Source organism: Hemitrygon akajei, chromosome 19 (genome assembly GCF_048418815.1).
Source record: "Hemitrygon akajei chromosome 19, sHemAka1.3, whole genome shotgun sequence".
NCBI lineage: Eukaryota > Metazoa > Chordata > Chondrichthyes > Myliobatiformes > Dasyatidae > Hemitrygon > Hemitrygon akajei.
Window position 1 is genome coordinate 4,606,374 of NC_133142.1, and position 23,560 is coordinate 4,629,933.

General features: G+C 43.0%; 1 protein-coding gene across 1 annotated transcript in view; it reads right to left on the bottom strand.

The window, feature by feature from the left end:
• eefsec (eukaryotic elongation factor, selenocysteine-tRNA-specific) overlaps positions 1-23,560 on the bottom strand; it is a 441,024-nt gene that overhangs the window by 259,512 nt on the left and 157,952 nt on the right. The window contains exon 4 of the mRNA XM_073071999.1: positions 20,710-20,874. Coding sequence (XP_072928100.1) covers positions 20,710-20,874 — 165 coding nt within the window. The remainder of the gene's footprint in view (positions 1-20,709; positions 20,875-23,560) is intronic.

Genomic DNA, 23,560 nt, shown 5'->3' on the forward strand with positions numbered 1-23,560 from the left:
CAGACAGAGTGGATAGTCAGAAATTTCTTTCCTAGGGCCGCAGTGGCTAATAACTTCCAGGTGATTGCAGGAAAGAATAGGGGGGATGTCAGAGGTACGCAGAGAGTGGTGGGTGTGTAGAATGTGCTGCCATCAGTGGTAGAGGCAGATACATTTTTCTATCACCCATGTGCCTATCTGAGAATCACTTAAGTGCCCCAAAAGAGATTCTTAGACAGGCACATGGATGGTAGAAAAATCGAGAGCTATCCGGGAAGGAAGGGCTAGGTTGATCTTGGAGTAAGTTAAAAGGTCGGCACAAGACTGTGGGCCAACTGGTCTTTACTGCACTGTACTGTTTTGAAGAGAATTTCTCCTGGATTTTGTCACATTTCTTCCTACAGGTGAATGCAAGATGCCAGAGCCACCCAAAGCAAAATGCTGAATATTTAAGTTTATGTCTAAACACTAAAACGGTTCAGGTAAGAGTGGTTAAGGTATTTTAGTTTAGGACACATTAGCTGTATATTATGAACAATGTAAATTAAATCAAGCGGTAGCAGATTATTATTGCATTGAATTCTAATTAATAAATAAATCATGTTGAAAATAGCAGGATATTTTTCCCCTAAAGCAGCAGACTTCTTAGCACTACATTCACAGGAACCGCACAGAGTCACAGTCATAGAAAAATACAGCACAGAAACAGGCCCTATGGCCCATCTAGCCCATGCCAAACAAATTAAACTGCCTACTCCCATCACCCTACTCCGGGACCATAGTCCTTTATACCCCTACTATCCATGTACCTATCCTAACTTCTCCTAAATATTGAAATCAAGCTCACATGCACCACTTGCACTGGCAGCTCATTCCACACTCTCAGAACCCTTTGAGTGAAAAAGTTTCCCCTCCTCTTCCCCTTAAACTTTTCACTTAACCCATGGACCTCTAGTTGTAGTCTCACCCAACCTCAGTGGAAAAAGCCTGCTTTCATTTACCTTATCTATACCCCTCATAATTTTGTATACCTCTATCAAATCTCCCCTCGATCTTCACACAAGCTGAAAATTTGAGTACTGCTAAGAGCTCTGGTCTACATCCTGTAATAATGGCCCAGGATCTCTGAAAAGATACAGCAGTCATTACATAGAACTGCTGTAAGAGGGTGTTTATATCTATCAAGAAGAACTGAATTGATTGGAGTCACTTGGAAAGAGGTTACTGAGATGTTATCTGACTGAGATGATGCTGAAAGGGCTTGGCACTGTACATATAGATGACTTAAGCAGCATCCTCATAGAAACATACAGCACTACACAGGCCCTTCGGCCCACAAAGCTGTGCTGAACATATCCCTGCCTTAGAACTACCTAGGCTTTAACCATAGCCCTCTATTTTTCTAAGCTCCATGTAGCTATCCAGGAGTCTCTTAAAAGACCCTATCGTTTCCGCCTCCACCACCGCCGTCAGCAGCCCATTCCACATACTCACCACTCTCTGTGTAAAAAACTTATCCCTGACATCTCCTCTGTACCTACTTCCAAGCACCTTAAAACTGTGTCCTCTCGTGCTAGCCATTGCAGCCCTGGGGAAAAGCCTCTGACTATCCACATGATCAATGCTTCTCATTATCTTGTACACCTCTATCAAGTCACCTCTCATCATCCGTCACTCCAAGGAGAAAAGGCCGAGTTCACTCAACCATACATACAGAACCATCATACTACATACAGAAGCTACAATGAACTGTCGGGGCAGCAGAAAAGGTCAATGGCTGCAGTCAACCACTACTACAGGTATGTGTCCACAACAAAGAAGTGGGCAGGAAAAATAATTGTGAATATTATCCATCTTGCAAACTGCCTTTTCCAAAAGCTTCCCTCTGGAAAGTGCTCTAGGCCTATTAATACAAAAACTTCACACATCTTTAAAGTTTCTTCCCCCAGGTGGTTTATCTGATCAACCACTCGAGATAGACCTCACCCCTACCTCTCTATTACCCCCATCACTGCACTGTAGATGCTTTAAACCACTTGTTATAATCTTGTTTACATTGTAAATACAGATGGTATTTGTTATTTAAGCACACTTTATTCCGTATACGTTCTTTAACCTTTACCTTTTCAGTTTATATATAATTCTTTACTCTTTATTAATGCTGAATATTGTTGCTTTTTTATTGCATGCCACAGCCTGACCAACACACCACAGTAAATTCCTAATACATATAACCATATAAACCATATAACAATTACAGCACGGAAACAGGCCATCTCAGCCCTTCTAGTCCGTGCCGAACGCTTACTCTCACCTAATCCCACTGACCCACACTCATCCCATAACCCTCCATTCCTTTCCTGTCCATATACCTATCCAATTTTGCTTTAAATGACAATACTGAACCTGCCTCTACTACTTCTACTGGAAGCTCATTCCACACAGCTACCACTCTCTGAGTAAAGAAATTCCCCCTCATGTTACCCTTAAACTTTTGCCCCCTAAGTCTCAACTCATGTCCTCTTGTTTGAATCTCCTCTACTCTCAATGGAAAAAGCCTATCCATGTCAACTCTATCTATCCCCCTCATAATTTTAAATACCTCTATCAAGTCCCCCCTCAACCTTCTACGCTCCAAAGAATAAAGACCTAACTTGTTCAATCTTTCCCTGTAACTTAGGTGCTGAAACCCAGATAACATTCTAGTAAATCTTCTCTGCACTCTCTCTATTTTGTTGACATCTTTCTTATAATTTGGTGACCAGAACTGTACACAATACTCCAAATTTGGCCTTACCAATGCCTTGTACAATTTTAACATTACATCCCAACTCCTATACTCAATGCTTTGATTTATAAAGGTCAACATACCAAAAGCTTTCTTCACCACCCTATCCGCATGTAAACATATATGGCAAATAAAGTTGATCCTTAACATATACGCCTGTTGGAATCAACAGACTGGGCTCCAAACCCTCAACTGGGTTCCCAGTTGACTGGGAATCAACTAGTCACTATTAAATCCATTCATGATTCAGGAGAAACCAGCTTACCCAGTGAGAGGGAGAATGTGGAACTCATAATTACAGAGAGGAGATGAGAGACAGTTATTGAGTCATTAGGTTACATAATGGAGAAACAGCCCTTCAGCCCAACTCATCGATACCAACCAAACTCTCTACCTGAGATCGTCCCACTTACCTGTATTTGGCCAAATCCATCTAAACTTTCCTATCTACATACCTGTCCAAATGTCTTTTAAACATGTAAGTTTGGTATGTCACCAAAGACTCTAGAAAATTTTTACAGATGTACCATGAAGAGCATTCTAACTTGTTGCGTCATTGTCTGGTATGGAGGGACCTCTGCACAAAATAGGGAAAAGCTGCGGAATATTGCAAATTCAGGCAGCTCCATCAGGATGAGCACTAGCCTCCTCCCATCAAGAACACCTTCAAAAGATGATGCCTCAAAAAGGCAGCATCTATCATTAAGAGCCCTGTAACCCAGGGCATGCCCTCCTCTCACTGCTAACATCAGGGAGGATGTGCAGGAGCCTGAAGACACACACACTCAACACTTTAGGAACAAATTATTCTCCCTCTCCCAGTTTCATCTATCACCTGCCACCTTGTACCTCTTCCTCCCCTCCTCCCCACCTTCTTATTCTGACTTCTTCCCCCTTCCTTTCCAGTCCTATTGAAGGGTCTCAGCCTGAAGCATCAATTGTTTATTCCCATCCATTGATGTTGCCTGACCTGCTGAGCTCCTCCAGCAGTTTGTGCGTATTGCTCTGGATTTCCAACATCTGCAGTACCTCTTAGACTGTAAGTCATAGGAGCAGAATTAGGCCATTCAGCCCATCAAGTTTGCTCCACCATTACTTCATGGCTGATCCCGGTTCCCACACAACCCCATACACCTGCCTTCCCGCCATATCCTTTAATGCCCTGACCAAGCAGGAAACTATCAGCTTCTGCTTTAAATATACCCATGAACTTGGCCTCCACCACAGTCTGCGGCAGAGCATTCCACAGATTCACTACTCTCCTGCTAAAAAAATTCCTCCTTATCTCTGTTCTAAAAGGTCATCCCTCAATTTTAAGGCTGTGCCCACATTCTGGATACCCCCACCATAGGAAACATCCTCTCCACATCCACCTTGTCTAATCCTTTCAACATTCGGTAGGTTTCCATGAAATCCCCCAGCATTCTTCTAAATTCCAGTGAATACAGGCCCAAAAGCTGCCAAACGCTCCTCATATGTTAATCCCTTCATTCCTGGAATCATCCTCGTGAACCTTCTCTGGACTATCTCCAATGACAATACATCCTTTCTGAGATATGGGGCCCAAAATCTCTTGTGTCTAAGATTTATCAAGATGCTGTCCAGAGTACACAGACAAAATGCTGGAGAAACTCAGCAGGTCAAGGTGCATCTGTGAAAAGGAATCGTTGATGTTTCAGGTTGAGACTCTTAAAAAAGACTGGAAAGGAAGGGGCTTCTTCAGGCAGAATAGGAAGGTGGGAAAGGGATAGGAGTTCAGGCTGGAAGCCAGGCGAGGGGGAAGGTAGGGGGGATGACGGAGGTTGGTTTTTCACACGGAGAGCGGCGGAACATGCTACTGGGAGTAGTGATAGAGGCAGATATATTAAGGCTATTTAAGAGACTGTTAGATAGGTACATGGATAATAGAAAAATGGAGGGCTATGTCGGAGGGAAAGGTTAGATTAATCTTGGAGTAGGTTAACAGGTCGGCACAACATTGTAGGCTAAATGGCCTGTACAGGTGGACAGAGAAAAAGATTCACACTTTCTTGAATGAGTGTACCGTCCTCGCTGACGTGTGACTGGAAACCTCAAGCCCATGCATCAGGGGCACAAGTAGGATCCATGGGAGCAACGAAAGGAACACAGCATCTCACAAACTATGCACCAGTGCAGCCCTGCCCTTGTTGGCCACCTCAGAGCACATTACACTAGGGTGAAGGCAAGCCACTCTGATTCACAAGGGACCACAAGGGCAGACAATGTCAGTTTAGGCTGCCTGCTGTTACTGTTTATAAAGACCCAGTAAACCCATCTGCAATGAATGCCTACTTAGGTATGGCAGCACCATCCTAACTTGCAGTAAAGTTCAGATACCACCATTGGAATGGGACAAGGAATAGAACAAGATTCAATTCCCTGGCCATCTGTAACGTTTATACCTTCCCCCCTTGACCATGTGGGTTCCCTCTAAGTGCTCCAGTTTCCTTCCACATTCCAAAATTGTACGGTTAGGGTTACAGTTAGTGAGCTGATCGCATGCTATATTGGCACCTGAAGTGTGGCAACACTTGTGGGCTTGTCCCCAGCACAATCCTTGCTGATCTGGCCCAAACAATGCATTTCACTGTGCGTTTTTTTAAGAGATACAGCACAGTAATAGGCCCTTCTGTCCCAGCAAGTCCATACCACCCAATTACACCCATGTGACCAATTAAACTACTCATTCATACACCTTTGGAATGTGGGAGGAAACCGGAGCACCCGGAGGAAACCCACATGGTCACAGAGAGAACATACACTCATTTTACAGATAGCGACGGGAATTGAAGGTCGCTGATGCTGTAATAGTGTTAAACTAACCACTGTGTTAAACTAACCATTTGTAGATGTGACGAATAAAGCTAACCTCTTTTTAGAAGGAGAGTTAGGCACATCGGGCAGCAATCTTGCCGTTTCTTTAGCATTTATCTGTGTTACGAGGCCGAGTTACTCACTCGACACTCAACCCTGCACAGACGGGAAGCATGTAAGGAGCTGCCTGGATTTGAACCCGGCACCTCTTGTTCTGAAGTCCAGGTACAGGTACCACTGCACCACCAGCACGGTCCACTTAGAAGGAGAGGCAGATCCCAATGGACTGAGTGGGTTGGCTGTGATAGAGCATTCCAAAAAAAATATGGAAACCAAAAATTTCCTGACTGTGACAAGCAACAATCACAGATTTTAAGTCGAGCTCAGTGCTCCTTTAAAGCCTGCACTGTAAGCAGTAACCCAATCCATGCTTCCAGCTCTGATTCCTCCGGGATTATGTGCACTGCATTGACCAGGTCGCCTGACTGCCTTTAGGAGAGAAGTGTAAGCCACAACCTTCCTTCCCCGCTTCTGGTTTGCATTAGAGCAGTTCTGCCTGGCTCCTCTCCCTTTGGCTCTTCTGGCTTCTGAATAATACACACCATTAAACTTATGACCTTCCTCCCAATACGAGTTATTAGTTAATGCAGCCCCGTGCAGATAGGAACAAATTGGTCGGTTTAATTGCAACGAAAGAAAGAGACACAGATGTCACATACACAAACTCCTGAGAACTCCACAAATTATCACTTAAAAAAAAAATTAAATCATTTTTAAAGAACCATCTTAACAGAGTTTAAGAAAATACTGGAATAAAATCTCTAGGTTTTGAATCTTGCATTTAATTGTGTACATCTGATAATATTTCTACATTGTATGGTCCAATTAAATACACGATAGTTTTTTACAATGTAATTAATAATATGCACCAAGATCACACGAAACAAAAGATATGTCTCATGTTCAGAATTATTATGGGAGGTGACCCACACATTAGCGTTAAGGTTCTACACACAGATGCTGACGGGTCTATTGTGCCTTTTCAGAAAATTTTCCTTGAATTTCAGACTATCAGTTACCTCGTGGGCAGAACAGCAAGATTATACCTTGGTTCCTCTAATCTTGACATTTATTATTGTCAACTAAAATGGGAAGAAGGGATAAACCAGTAAATTACACTCTACACACAAAATGCTGGAGGAGCTCAGCAGGCCAGACAGCATCTATGAAAAAAAGTACAGTCAACATTTTGGGCTGAGACCCTTCAAAAGGACTGTACTTTTTGCAATAGATGCTGCTTGACCTGCTGAGTTCCTCCAGCATTTTGTGTGTGTTGCTTGGATTTCCAGCATTTTCAGATTTTCTCTGGTTTGTGATTAAATTACATTCTAGTTAATTTGATACCCAATGGTGAGAAACTATTAGAATCCGTCGTGAGCGAAACTGCAAAAATGAAGCAACTGGAGAAGGTGTGTATTCACTCTATCTACGTCCCTTGTGATTTTATGTACCTTGCAATTTCCCAAGGTTTAAGGTATAGCACAAATATGAGATTCAGCAGTTGTTGGAAATCCAAAGCAACACTCATAAATTGCTGGAGGAACTCTAGCCTGTCCAACCTGTGACTCATTCCCCCAGCTGGTGGATACAGCCCAACCCATTGTAGGTAAAGCCTCCCGAGCACTGCCACAGGAAAGCAGCATCAATCATCAAAGACACCCACCATCCAGACCATGTTTGATTCTTACTATTACCATCAGGAAGGAGGTACAGGAGCTCCAGATCCCACACCACCAGGTTCAGGAACAGTTATTACCCATCAATCATCAGATTCCTGAACCAGTGTGAACCACTATACTCACTTCTACACTTAACTGAACACTTTCAAGGACTCTACAACTCATGTTCTCAATATGAATAAATAAATGAATTAATTGATTGATTGATTATTTATGTATTTGTTTAGTTTGCATTTGCACAGGTTGTCTTGCACAGTGAGTGATTGTCAGTCTTTTTGTGTAGTTGTTCATTGATTCTCTTTGTTCTACAGTTCTGGTAGCCACCCTATAGGAGAACGTGCAGGAAGATTCCCAATGGCCTGAAGTAGGGGAGGCTCCAGTGAGGCACTGGAGAGAACTGGAAAACTCCTACCAGTGTTCACCTCTCTTTCCTTTCAATCCAACCCTGGTCCTTCCTTTCCTATATCCCACCCCCTCTGGCCTCCCCTCCATTTTCATCACTCCCTGGTTCTATCCATCTTCCACTGTTGCACTTCAACCACCAGATTTCCTCTTGTTCCATCTATTCATCCCTCCCTTAACTAATCCCTGTTATCACCTTCCCTCCTGCAGTTTGTGACTTGCTCTAGTTTCCCACGCCTGCAGTCCCTTGTGTCTCTTGGATAAGCCTGGGATCGTTATCCCCGGAGTGAAGGAGGATGAGGGACAACTTTATAGATGTTTATAGAATCCTGAGGGGCATTGACAGAGTAGATAATGGCAGTTTTTCACATAGGGTGATGAGGTGTGAAACTAGATTTAATGTGAGAGGGGAAACATTTAAAGGGAAAAAGAGGAGCAAGTTTTTTAACAACACAGGAGGTGGTGGGTAATAGAACAAGTTGATAGAAGAAATGGCAGAGGTAGATACAATTACAATATTTAAAACACATGTGGATAAATTAATGGGTAGGAAAGGTTGAAATCAGTGATTCCCAACCTTTTTAATGTCATGGACTCCTACTGTTAGCCAAGGGGTCTGTGGACCACAGGTTGGGAACAACTGGTTTACAGGGATATGGGCCAGAAGCGGGAAAGTGGGTAGATAGACATTTTGGTCAGCGTGGGTAAGCTGGGTTGATTTCTGAAGGTCCCTAAACCAGTGTCTATGAGCAAAAGCTGATCAGCTAGTTCAGTCAGTTGTTTACAAGGGAGAACTGATTTTCTTAAACAACCATAATAACCACAGTCAGGTTCCAAATCTCAAATCTAATTGCAGCAGAAAACCCAGTCAGAGGAATTGCTGGAGACTGTTGTTTCTACCCACCTGCACCGGAGTGTTAAACGCTCAGAAGTGGTCAGTGGCTGACCAAACATTCTGTACTAAATAACCATGAGTGTTGCCACATGAAAAACAACGAACACTGTGAAAAGATGTGCCGACTCTCTATGACTTATAGTCATAAAGTCATAGAAAACTTCAGCACAGAAAGAGGCCCTTTGGCCCAACTAGTCGATAGGAGAAGGCAGTTTAAATGATTCAGCACAGACTAGATGGGCCAAAGGGCCTGTTTCTATGCGTATTTTTCTTTGACTCCATGACACTAGTCCACGGTGTCCATTAATCTGCCTAGTCCCATCAACCTGCACCTGGACCATGGCCCTCCATACTGCTCCCATCCATATTCCTACCCAACTTTCTCTTAATTGTTGGAATTGAACTGTATTCACCACTTCCGCTGGCAGCTCGCTCCACACTCGCACCACCCTCTGAGGGAAGATATTCCTCCTCAAGTTCCCCTAAACATTTCAGCTTCCACCCTTAACCCGTGACCTCTAGTTGAAGTCTCATCCGAACTCAGTTGATTAAGCGTGTTTGCACTTACCCCATCTATACTTCTCGTAATTTTGTATACTTCTATCAAATCTCCCCTCAATCTCCTACGCTCCAGGGAATAAAGCCCTAACCTATTCAACCTTTCCCTATAACTCAGGTCCTCCAGTCCTGGCAACATCCATATAAAATATTTCTGCACTCTTTCAATCTTATTGCCATCTTTCCTCTAGGTAGGTGGCTTGCTGAGAGGTTGAAGGGCATGAGGGCACCAACTGTTGGACTGTCAAATTACAACAAACATAATATTCTGCAATTGTATTCTGCTTTAGTCAGAGTTCAGAATTCAACTGCAACATCCTCTGAAAGAAAGTTTGTATATTCTCCCCGTGTGTGAGTGGAATTCCTCCAGATATACTCCCACAGTCCAAATATATACCAGTTAGTAGGTTAATTAGTCATTGTAAATTGTCCGTGATCAGGTTGGGGTTAAATAGGTGAGTTGCTAGACAGTGTGGCTTATTGGCCTGGAAGGGCCTGTTCTGTGCCCTTAAATAAATAATTGGGTGCCCTCATTTTTTCAAAATTTTCATTGTTCTATGTTCAGTGTCCTACATTGTTCTGATGGTGTGAAGCAACGATGCTTTGATACAGATGCTGGATCATTCTGGGGCTCTATACAAAGATATTTCAAATTATACAGCACTATTCACCCTGTAATTTATATTATAAATTATTTGTGCAAATGTTAGTAGCATCAAGTTTCTGGTGTCAATATCTTAGAGAACTTATTCTAGGCCCAATATATTAATACATATACATTTCATTAGGAGTTGGAGGAGATTTGGTACGTCACCGAAGACGCTAGCTATAGATGTGTAGTGGAGAGCCTCTGACTGGTTGTATCACCATTTCATATGGAGGTGCCGATGCACAGGATCAGAAAAAGTTGCAGAGGGATGTAAACTCAGCCAGCTCCACCACTGAGGACATTTTCAAAGGGGGCATGCATCATTAAGGACTCCCACCATCCAGGCCATGTCCTGGATGGTGCCCTTTTTATTGCTACCATCAGGAGATACAGGAGCCTGAAGATGCGTACTGAATGGATCATGAACCCATGATCGCCATCTCAATATCTGCTCTCTTTTTGCACTACTTAATTGGTCTTTCTTATTTCTCAATGTAAGACACACACACACACGCACGCACGCACACACACACACACACACACCTACCTTATAGTAATTTATTTATGTCTTGAACTGTACTGCTGCCACAAAACAACTGATTTCACAACGTGTCAGTGATAATAAACCTGATATTGATGTTTCAAGGATCACAATCTCATTGCTTTATTAAACACCAAAGACACCCAACTCAAACCTAGAAAGTTAAGTCTTACACCAACCTTCTGCCAATGCGCAAGAGTCACCACCATCAGGGAAGAACCAACCCTGCCTTAATGTCACAATGAGCAGATCACCAATAACATGGAATATAGTCTGTTTCACAAACTCCAAACCAATCCCTGACCAATCGCATAGAACATGGATATACAGTAGAATATAGAATACTACAGCACAGTACAGGCCCTTCAGCCCACAATGTTGTGCCGACCTATTAACCTATTCTAAGATCAATCTAACCTTTCACTTCCACATAGTCCTCCTTGTTTCTATCATCCATGTGTCCAAGAGTCTTTCAAATGCCCCTAATGTCTCTCCCTAATGTCTCACCAGAGGCAGCACATTCCATGCACCTATCAATCTCTAAAAGATCTACCTCCGACATCCCCCCCTATATTTTCCTCCACTCACCTTAAAATTATACCCACATGGATCAGTCATATCTTCCCTGGGAAGGTTCTCTGGCTTTCCATTCTATCTATGCCTCTTATCATTTTGTACTCATCTATCAAGTCACCTGTTATCCTTCTCTCCAAAGAGAAATGCCCTGGCTTGTTCAAGCTTTCCTTATAAGACATGCTCTGTAATCCAGGCAGCATCTTGGTAAATCTCCTCTGCATCCTCTCTAAAGCTTCCACATCCTTCCTATAATGAGGTGACCAAAATCGAAGATAATACTCCAAGCATACTAGAAAAATCTTTCTGCTTTAGTTCTTTTCTGATATACTACAAAACATAATAAAATAGCTTAGTTCAGTTTAGTTTAGTTAAAATAATTTAGTTAGACCAATCGGCAACGTTGCCAACGGCTCTGGAATTGGCTCCTGCAAGGCTCCATATTGATTGCTGTTGGACACACTGAGGTAAATGGACATGAGAATTTTCCCAGCATTTCATGCAGAACTGCAGCTGGCTTCTTTGCTACAGGATATGACTGTATAGGGGAAATTCTTGTCCAAATTGCAATTACCACAATTGAAAATGATTGGAGATTTCCTTGAGAAAGAATGAGATCTCCATGGAATTTCTTCCACCCATACTAGTGAAACGTTTATCAAAGGAGTCAGCAATCGATCTGTTGCTCAGCTATGGTTTTCTTCCAATGGAGCTGGTCAGACCTAACTGTATATGCATTGATTTTAGTCACTGTTTGAACTAAATTTAAATAAGATGCCTTTCTGTCTCTCACCTTGCTCCTATCTCTCCTGCAGGTGCAGCACTATTTTCAGGAGAAGGTGCCGCCCCACCAACCCAGTTTGAACCCTAGCCTAGTTACTGGACAATTTACAATACCAATGAATATAAAAAACCCAGTATGTCTTTGGAATGTGAGAGAAAACCAGAGCACCCGGAGGAAACCCACGTGGTTACAGGGAGAACAGGCAGCAGCAGGAATTGAACTTTGAAGCTTTGGACGTTCGTAAGACATCATTTCTCCATTAACAAATTAAGACCTGTGTTGGAAAACTACTCAGTCAAGAGAGTATCGTGACCTAATTTAATTACTGATATCTACTTCCTGTTATTGCCAAAAACAATTATTGAATCAGAATCAGAATCAGGTTTATTGTTCCTGACAAATGTCATGAATTTTGTTTTGTGGAAGCAGTACAGTGCCTGACATAAAGTATACCTTAAATTACAAAAAGAAATATACACTCATTGGCCACTTTATGAGGTACACTTGCTCATTAATGCAAATATCTAATCAGCCAATTATGTGGCAGCAACTCAATGCATAAAAGCACGCAGACATGATCAAGAGGTTCAGTTGTTGTTCAGACCAAATATCAGAATGGGGAAGAAATGTGATCTAAGTAACTTTGGCCGTGCACTGGTTTTTGGCGCCAGATGGGATGGTTTGAGTGTCTCAGAAATTGCTAACCTCTTGGTATTTTCACGTACAACAGTCTCTAGAATTTACAGAAAATGGTGCGAGGAACAAAAAAATCCAGTGAGAGGTAATTCTGTGGGTGAAAATGTGGGAGAGAGGTCAGAGGAGAATGGCCAGACTGGTACAAGCTGACAGGACAGTGACAATCACCCAAATAACCATGTGTTACAACAGTGGTGTGTAGAAGAGCATCTCTGAATGCAGAACACATCGAACCATAAAGTAGGTGGGCTTCAGCAGCAGAAGACCATCAACATATACTCAGTGGCTACTTTTATTTCTGACAACCCTGATTTAACCCTAACCTAATCACGGACCAATTTACAATGACCAATTAACCTACTTGATACGTTGTTCAACTGCAGGAAGAAACCAGAGCACCCGGAGAAAACCCACGCATTCCATGGGAAGGATGTACAGAGACTCCTTACAAAGGATGCCAGAACTTGTTATGTTTTGTTACTCTAAAACATAAAAACTAATTGAAAAGAGAATAAGAAATCTGGGAGATAAGTGACATACTTTGTTGTTACTTTGAGTGAGATATGCGTATATCACGTGGTAGTGTCATGACGTATGCAATTCCTGTATTTTTACATATATCATCATCATTACCTGCTGTGTCGTATGATGTGGGTGATCGTGGTCTTTCCAGGACCATGATTGTTCTTGGCAAATTTTCCTGCAGAAGTGGTTTGCTGTTGCCTTCTCCTGGGCAGTGTGAGCTCAGCCATGATCAATACTCCAGAAACTGCAAGAGTAAACAGTCGACGTTTCAGGCCGAGACCCTTCATCAGGACTTCTCTGATGAAAGGATTCAGTTCAAAACACCAACTGTTTACTCTTTTCCATGGTTGCTGCCAGACCTGCTGAGTTCTTCCAGCTTTTTGTGTGCGTTGCTCAGATTTCCAGCATCTGCAGATTTTCTCTTGTTTATGCCTCTTCAGCGATTATCAGCCTGACATCAGTGGTCACATAACCGGGACCTGTGATATGCACCAGCTGCTCATACGACCGTCCACCACCTGCTCCCAGGGCTTCCCGTGACCCTGATCGGGGGCTAAGCAGGTGCTACAGCTTGCCCAATGGTGACCTGCAGGCTAGTGGAGGGAAGGAGCACCTCACACCTCCTTTGGTATTGATGTATCTCCACCCTGCCACTACATACTGCACGATCCATTAAAAAATTGTTTAAACAAACCAGAATGCTTAATCAAACAATATATTTACAATATTACCAATAATACTGAAAAATTAAATAAACAACTAAACTGAACTCCAAACTCTGACACTCCACAGTGTTGGGTTAACTGCTATGTCATTGTGGCGCCCTCCTGTGCTTAATAAAGTGGTCACTGAGTGTGTATATATATAACAAAATAAATAGTGCACTAAGAGAGCAAAATTATTGATAGAGTGTCAAAGGTCCATTACACATTCAGAAATCTGATGGCGGAGGAGATTGTTTATTGATAGAAATATGGAGGGCTATGTGGGAGGGAAGGTTACTTAGATTTTAAAGGTCAGCACAACACTGTGGACCGAAGGGCCTGTACCACACGGGTAGTGTTCTATGTTCTAGTGTGTGAGGTTAATTCATTTGTTTTCTTGCTTCAAAGACTAAAGCTTGGAGAGCACTGTAAAGCTCAAGCCATCAAATTCTAGGACAGTGGTTCTCAAAGAATTGAGAGTGAACTTCAGAAAGGGTAAGACAAGGGAACCCATACAAGGGATCAGAAGTGGAAAGGATTACCGTTTTCAAGTTCCTGGGAGTGAACATCTCTGAGGATCTATCCTGAGCCCAACATATCAATTCAGATACAAAGAAGGCACGAAAGCTGCTATATTTCATTAGGAGTTTGAGGAGACTTGGTATCTCAACAAAGACACCTGTAAGTTTCTACAGAGGTAGCATGTAAGCATGGAGAGCATCTCCGTCTGGTATGTGGGGGGGGGGGTATGGGGAGGGCACTGCACAGGATCAAAATATGCAGCAGAATGTTGAGAACATAGTCAGCTAAGTCATGGACACTAGCCTCTCCAGCATTCAGGACATCTTCAAGGAGTGATCCCTCAAAAAGAGGTGACATCTATCAATCACCGATCACCCAAGACATGCCCTCTTCTCATTGCTGCCATCAGGGAGGAGGTACAGAAGCCTGAAAGTACACACTCAACGATTCAGGAACAGCTTCTTCCCCTCTGCCATCTGATTTCTGAATGGACATTGAGCCCATGAACACTACCTCACTACTTCTTTTTCTCTTTTTACACTACTTATTTAATTTTACTATATATATACTTTTACTGTAGTTTACAGTTTTTGTTATGTATTGCAATGTACTGCTACAATGACATGTGCCAGTGATATTAAAGCCAGTAGGGATCAGAAGACATTTTACAGAGACCTAAAATATTACAAGATTGTACTCCAGAATGAGGGGAAGGAGTCGTGCTTTGTGTCCTGTCTTGGTTCCTTGTGCTGCCACAAGTATTGTCAATCAGAGACAGGTTGTAAGAAATAACTTTAAAGAAGAATTGGGTATAGAGAGGCTCATGTAACTAACAGTGACAGCAGTGATGGAGTGGAGAGTTAGTCTGGGAATGAAGACAGTGTGGTGATACTGCCGTGCACAGCGGAAACGATAGGATTTTAGGTTAGAAAGAAAGGCTGTGTAGTGTAGTGGGTGTGGCGCGGTTGCATAGTGGTTAGCATAATGCTTTTCAGCACCCGTGACCCAGGGCTCTATTCCCATCACTGTCCATACGGAGCGTGTACGTACTCCTCATGACCACGCGGGTTTCCTCCCACATTCCAAAGACATACGGGTCAGGGCTAGTGACTTGTGGGCATGCTATAGTGGTGCCAGGGCATGGCTCACTTGTGGGCTGCCCCAGCACACCCTTGAACTGTGTTGGTCATTGACGCAACATCGACACATTTCACTCTTTGCTTCAATGTTTACATGTGACAAGTAAAGCTAATCTTTAACTTTATATTTAAGAAAGAGACGGGTTTCTAGATGTAAGAGGAGTCAAGGGTGCGGAGTCTGAGTGGGAATATGGAATGGAGATAAAGAAATCACTTTGATTGTATTGAGTGGAATGTGGGAGGAAATGCACACAGTCATCAGGAAAACATACAAACACCTCACTGGCAGCGGCAGGAATTCAACTCCAATCTTCCACTTGCTGATGATATAAAGTGTTAACACTAACCACTATGCTACCGTTCCTTTTCTGCACTCTGTAGCAGGGATTCATCCATCCCTGAAATAGGATAATTTCTTTGTCCTAAATATTTAACTCAATTTACCTTATCTATCCGTCCATGTGTCTATTTATCTATCCATTTACTTACTCACTCGCACACTCTTTTAAATTTATTGAGACACAGTGTGGAATCGAACCTTTCAGCCCTTTGATCCATGCCACACACCAATCTCCCATTCATCCTAGCTTTACCACTGAACAACTTACAATGACCAGTTAACCTACCAACCAGTACGTCTTTGGACTGCGTGAGGAAACCGGAGCACCCGGAGAAAGTTCATGCGGTTACTGGGAGAATTTCTTACAAACAATGGCGGGAATTGAACCCAAGTCGGCTGTACTGTAAAGCGTTGTGCTAACCACTATTCTACTGTGTCATGCTCCCCCCATCCCGAGATAGTGACCCTTGGTGATATTCAGCCTGTTAAACTTGATCCCTATTCAAACTCAAGTCACGTTTATTGTCATTTAACTACATAAATGTATACCATCAAATGAGTTGTTTCTCCAAGCCAGGGTGTAAAGCACAGTAGTACACATAACACACAATAACTTAGGAAAAGTAAGAATAACATCTACAAATGAATTATGCATAAATAAACAAAGTAAAGTGCATAAATTAAGTATTGCAGGGTACAGTACAAGTTATCCAATGACACTTCGAATGCAATGTGGCAGGGAGTTCAGAAGCCTAATGCCCTGAGGGAAGAAACTATTTCCCATCCTGACCATTCTTGTCTTTATGCATCAGAGTCTCCTGACATGGTAAAACGTCAGGGAGGATGTTGGATGGATGGGTGGGATCCTTGATAATAACCAAGGGCCTTGACTACACAGAATTCCTGATAACTCCAAATAAAAATTGTGAACTACAAAGGGTTAAAACAATATTGAAATGTTCAAAAGCACAAGGAGATTTCATCGCTGTGCACTGGAAAATTTCAAATCAATTTGCAGTTAATTTACAAAATCAAATGCACAGTAAAACAGAAACCTCAGTAGGCCAACTACAATCCCTCCAATCTACTTTGTGATTGCTTTAATGGTTTTTTTTTGCTACGATCGCAGAATCTAATGATTTTTCTCTGTTAGCTCAAGTAATCATTGCCAGATGGTAATTACAGTGGGCTAAATGCACCGCAGTACATCTGAGCAGTCCAGCATCACTGCCGGTCCCTTTGCAGCCCCAACACCCTGACTCTCTAATTAACCAAGTCACCAGAAACAAACACTATTTGAACACTTGTTATCGGCCTCATCTGCCAAACAGGATAGGCTGCTGCTGACTTGAATTCCTGTCAGCGGCATTCCCCACAGATTCCAGGAACAAGTGAAGTTCCGTAAGCTGCAATTTGCAACATGGACCGAACATAAAGTAGGTCTCTGATGCTGTGCAGTTAAACAAGTTTCTGTTGCTCACAGTGAGGGGACAACAAAAAAGATTACTTCCCCCCAAAATTGGCTTCAATTTGGTTAAATGAAATCAGATCTGTGGGATGCCAGGGTAGCGTAGTGGTTAGCATGATGAAATTACAGCTCAGGGCTGGGGAGTTCGGAGTTCAGAGTTCCATTCCGGCACCGCCCGTAAGGAGTTTATACATTCTCCGCATGAATTGCATGAGTTTCCTCCCTCAGTCCAAAGACATAACGGTTAGTAGATTAATTGGTCATTGTAAATTGTCCTGTGATTAGGCTAGGGTTAAATAGGTAAGTTGCCGTATAGTACAGCCGACAGGGCTGGAAAGGCCTGGTCCTCGCTATGTATCCAAATAAAAAAATTAGTACAACAAAACAGATACTCCCCCCAACACCAAAGTGGCTGCAACTTGGTTAAATGAAACAAGATTCAAGATACAAGCTTATTTATCATGTGTGTATCAAAACATACAGCGCTATTTTGGAATGTGTGGCAACACTTGTGGGTTGCCTTGGGCATGCTGGGAGTAGACTGCATGTGTTGCCACACATTCTGGCACTAACCTCGCCTGCCCTCCATATTCTGCAGAACAACACAGAACTCAATAAGCAACAAAACAAGCCCTCTTCCTCCCTCCCCCCTCCCGCCCACCCACATACAAAGTCCCTGTAGCCTCAAGACCATCCTTTAAATCCCCCACATCCCTGTTCTAAACCCTAACCTGCCTTCTGCCTCCCCTCTCTGTCCCAAAGCCATCAGCACAAATCAAAGCAACTTTAAAAAACTGAGTCGTGACCTCAACAGAGGTTGCAGCTAGGCGCTACCTTGAAAGAACCAGCTTCGCAGGAGCGAGTGGTCAACAGTGATGCTATCAGCCACGTGATCACATTAGAACAGACGGAGGAGAAAGACAATTAAACATTTGAATTTTCAGGCCAAGGTCCTTCATTGGGACTCGGCATGAAAGGTCAACTGTTTATTCCTCTCCGTGGATGCTGCCTGACCTGGTGAGTTCCTCCAGCTCTTTGTATGTGTAATGTTGGATTTCCAGCATCTGCATTATCTCATGTGTTTATGATTTTCCTCACACAAGCCTGTTCTTCCATTCAACAAGGTCACAAGACCCCCTAATACCTGCTCTATCTCATATTCCTCAATTCCCCTAACACGCAGAAATCTTGTTTCAAAAGTCATCAATGACTGTATCTTCACAGCCCCCAGAGGAAAAATCCCAAGGCTGAGCACGTTCGAAGTAAATACATTTCTCCTCATTTCCCTTATTTTGAGATTGTAAGGTGTCACAGTACTGTAGTGGTTACAGCGCCAGTGATCAACAATCAGAGTTTAGTTTTGCCGCGGTTTGTAAGGAGTTTGTACATTCTTGCCGTGATTGCGTGGGTGCACCGATTTCCTCCCACATTCCAAAGATGTACGGGTCAGGGTTAGTAAGCTGTGGGCATGCTGTGTTGGCATTAGAAGCACAGAGTACTTACAGGCTGCCCCCAGCACAATTCCCAGAATGTGTTGGTCGCTGATGCAAATTGCACATTTCACTCTACGCTTCTATATTTTGATGTACGTGTGACAAATGAAGCTAAACTTTAATCTTGAAATCTTAAAAAATGTGCGACTTTTCCTAAACTAAAAATAGAATACTATCCTACTTTTGTCAAATACTCACGAGGACACAACAGCCAGATTTATTGGCAGATGATCTGTAGGTGTCTGGCACTCCTGCCTAAAGCAGCCAGAACATCAGACATTCTGCAGCTAAACACTTGGGGAGTATAAACAGCACTTGTTGAAACTGAAAAGGAAGGATTATCACATAACAACTGACCACTTTGTATGGATTACCAGGACAGAAGTTGGTAGCCATGGGTTTTTAGTTGAACAGGGCTAAGAAAGCAGCATTGCCTTAAGACCACAAGACCTAGGAGCAAGATTAAGCCATTCAGCCCATCGAATATGCTCTGCCATTCTATCATGGCTGATTTATTATTCCTCTCAACCCTGTTGTCCTGCTGTCTCCCTGTAACCTTATTAATCAAGAACCTATCAACCTCTGCTTTAAATATACCCAATGACTTGGCCTCCAGTCATCTACAGCAATGAATTCCACAGATCCACCACCCTCTGAAAGTTGAAAGTGTAGCAGGTCCTTGGTTATTGTGTGAAATAAATGAACTGCAGTATTACGTGAATCTGTTAACTCAGTCACACCAAACCAGTAGCTCAGATGTGAATGCACAGGAACCTAAGAAACTGCAGGGAGTAGTGGACTCAGTACAATAGATCAGGGCATATCCTACCCCGCTATCGGTAGTACCTATAGGAGGCACTGCCTCAAGAAGGCAACATCTATCACTAAAGATCCTCACCATCCAGGCCATGCCATCTTCTCACATATGGCAAGACAAGCCATACTGTGTTCGACTGTAGACTACCACAACATCCATGGGCTCAGGGTCTTAGACTATATATTTTTTGTGTGACTGTATTTTACTGATATCTCATATGTGCTTGCTAACTTATGTCTGTTGGTACAGTGTTTTGCACCTTGGCCCCGGATTAACAGTGTTTTGTTTGGCTGTATTCGTGTATGGTTGAATGACAATTGAACTTGAACTTGAGGTACAGAAGCCTGAAATCCCACACCACCAAATTCAAGAAGAGCTACGTCCGTTCAACCATTTGGTTCTTGAACCAACCGGCACAACCCTAATCACTATCTCAGTAATAACAACCACTTTGATCAGTTTGCACTAAAATGGACTTAGTATTTTTTTCTGATTATAATTTTGTCATTTCTTATAAAAATTATGTATCATATATATTTAATATAATTTTGTACCTACGGACAACCAATGGACACACTTTCAAGGACTCTACTACTCATGTTCTCAATATTATTTATTACTTATTTATCATTATTATTACTTGATTTTTTTTGTATTTGTACAGTTTGTCTTTTACAGATTGGTTGGTTGTCAGTCTTTGTGAGTAATTTTTCAATGTTTCCATTGTTCTACTGTGAATGCTTGCAGGAATATAAATCTCAGGGTAGTATATGGTTACATATATGTACTTCGATAATAAATGCTAACTTTGACTTTGAACTTTGTCTTGAGAGTGCTGTTTATCTGATGCTCTGTGCCTGTGGTGTTGCTGCAAGTGAGTTTTTCATGGCACCTGTGCATACATGGACTTGTGCAGATGACAATAAATTTCGAGTTACTTGCAAATCAGAGGAACCATTTCCCATTTAGAACTTTAAAGACAGAGCCAGTGTTCTGAAGGAAGTACAAATAGCTTCGTGAAATACACACTTTAAAGACTAATCAAATATTATCAATTCCTAACTACAAAAAAAAATGAACTGACATATTTAACTGTTGAGATTCTAAAGTTCCTGTTGCAAAAAAAATTAGAAATAAATGTAACATAAAGTAAACTTCAAATGTCTATAAAATACCCTAAACTCTAGCAGATTATAGACATTCCCGTCTGGAAGAGCTGCTTCTGAATGCAGCTCTTGATTCAGGTTCTTTGAACATGTTACCTTGAGGGCGGGGATCTCCACGCTGTCGTTGACACTGACGGACCCAGAGAGGATGGTCCCTGTCATCACGGTGCCCTGACCTTTGATCGAGAAACAGTGGTCAGCCGCCATGAGGAAAGAGCCAGAGGGATCACGTTTTGGCATGTACGTCTGAGATATCAGGAGCTGTGGCGGGGGAGGGAGCAGAGGGAAACAACAGGGGTCAATCACATACAAAGAATGTAAAGAGACCGGGTTGACTTCATTAAAAAAAATTACAAGCATCATATTTCAATCAGATTACCCCTGGTTGAAGAGTAACTAGTCTTTCCATCATCAGCTCACAGCTGCTGTCTACAGAGAGTAGTGGACTCAGCCCGGTACATCATAGACACATCCCTCCACACCTTCACTAGAATCTACAGGAGGAGTTGCCTCAGGAAGTCACCATCCAGGCCATGTCACCTTCTCACAGCTACCATCAGACAGGAGATACAGAGACCTGAAACACCACATTGCCAGGTTCAGGAACAGCTACTTCCCTTTGAATATTCGGTTCATGAACCCACCAGCAGAAACCTGATCACTTGTAAGATAAATCAGAATCAGAATCAAGTTTATTATCATTGACATATGCCGTGAAATTCGTTGTTTTGCGACAGTGATACATTGAGTACATAAAATATACTGTAAATTCCAATAAGACATATATAAATGGAGATAATTCAGAAGGTATGTAGCTTGTTTGGTTGGTGGTTGGGTTGAGTTACTCTTCTACCGTGGCAATTTACTTGCAAATGTTTCATCACCACTCAAGGAGGCATCATCAGTGGGCTGTTGATTGTGGTGTGTCCTCTGAATACTTGACCTTCGTGTACTTTTCAGTCAGCTGAATGAAGATCATTTCGGAAACTGAGTTGCCTACAGGATAGCGGAGGGAAGGAGCGCCTTGCACCTCCTTTGGTTGAGACGTACCTCCGATCCGTCACCCAAATATATACATAACAAGTAGTGCAAAAAGAGAACAAAAATAATGAAGCAGTGTTTATGGGTTCATTGTCCTGTGACCGAGGGGAGGAAATGTTAAGTGTGTGTCTTCAGGCTCCTGTACCTTGTCTCTGATGGAAGAGGTCACTTAAATTCCAGTGAAGTATAACCGTGACACATTAACACAGCTCAAACACACAGGAATGCAATTACAAATTCGTTCTTCCTAAAAGTAGATTTGCAGAAGAGTCATGGCAGATCACTCAGTATCCTAGCTCCATTTGCCTATCTTGCTTGGCTATATCTTTGGGCTACCAAAATTCTGCTGAGAGTATAATTAATTTAATTGCATCAGAGTCCCTTAAGAAGGCAGCATCCATCATCAAGGTCCCTCGCCACCAGGGATACACCCTCTTCTTATCACTATCAGCAGAGAAGAGGGTACAGGAGCCTAAAGATCCACACTCAATGATTCAGAAACAGTTTCTTCCTCTCTGCCATCAGATTTCTGAACAGTCCAAGTACCCATATTATTCTTGAGCAAATCATAAACACAAGAGATTCTAGAAGTCTTGAGTAACACACACAAAATGCTGGAGGAACTCAGCAGGTCAGGCCCATGGAGGGAAATTAACGGTTGATGCTTTGGACTGAGACCCTTCAACAAAACAATGCCTCTTCACTTCCCTCCATAGATGCAGCCTGACTTGCTGAGTTTGTCCAGCATTTTGTGTGTATTGCTCCAGATTTTCAGCAAAAGCAGAATATCTTGTGTTTACAAAAATTAAAAATTGAGATTACTTTGTCAACTCAAGTTGAACTAGGCTTGCTATCCAGAAATGCAATGCACCAACACATCCCTGAGTCTTACGTGGAGGATCAGACACACTGACCATGCAGACCTCTGATCCGACAGCAAGATGCCATTTGGGCCTCGGGAAGCATCAGGCAGAGGTTCCTAACCCCTGAGCCCACCTGGAAGTGCTCAGTAGGGAAAAGCTGGAAATGAATACATACACGACGCTGAAAGAACTCAGCAGGTCAGGCAGCATCCGTGAGAAAAGAATAGCCAACGCTTCGGGCCGAGACCCTTCATCAGGAATGGGGGGAAGAGAGGGCCGAAGCCCAGTAATAGAGATAGGGGAGGGGGAAGGGCTAGAGGCGCCAGGTGGAGAACCAATCAGAGGCAAGATAAAGGGGGGAGGGGATAAGCATGAAAGAACTGTAGAGATAAAGGAGCAGAAAGTTGAAAGGGGAGAGAGGCAGAGAGGGACCTGGGATAGGGGGAGGGGGAGGAAATTACCGGAAAATGGAGAATTCAATGTTCATACCACCAGGCTGGGGGCTACCCAGACGGTAGATGAGGTGTTGCTCCTCCAACCTGAGTTTGGCCTCATCATGGCAGTAGAGGAGGCCATGTATGGATATAGCTAGATGGGAATGAGAGGCAGAGTTGAAGTGGGTGGCAAACGGGAGATCCTGTCTATTGTGACGGACGGAGCATAGGTGCTCAATGAAGTGGTCCCCCAATCTGCGTCGGGTCTCGCCGATGTAGAGGAGGCCGCACCGGGAGCACCGGATGCAATAGATAACTCCAGCAGACTCGCAGGTGAAGTGTTGCCTCACCTGGAAGGACAGTCTGGGGCCCGGAATGGTGCTAAGGGGGGAGGTGTGGGGACAGGTGTAGCATTTGCGCTTACAGGGATAGGTGCTGGGTGGGAGTTCTGTGGGGAGGGACGTGTGGACCATGTAGTCGCGGAGGGAATGATCCCTGTGAAAAGCTGAGAGGGGTAGGGAGGGAAAGATGTGCTGGGTGGTGGGGTCCTGTTGAAGGTGGCGGAAGTTGCGGAGGATAATGTGTTGGATCCGGAGGCTGGTGGGGCGG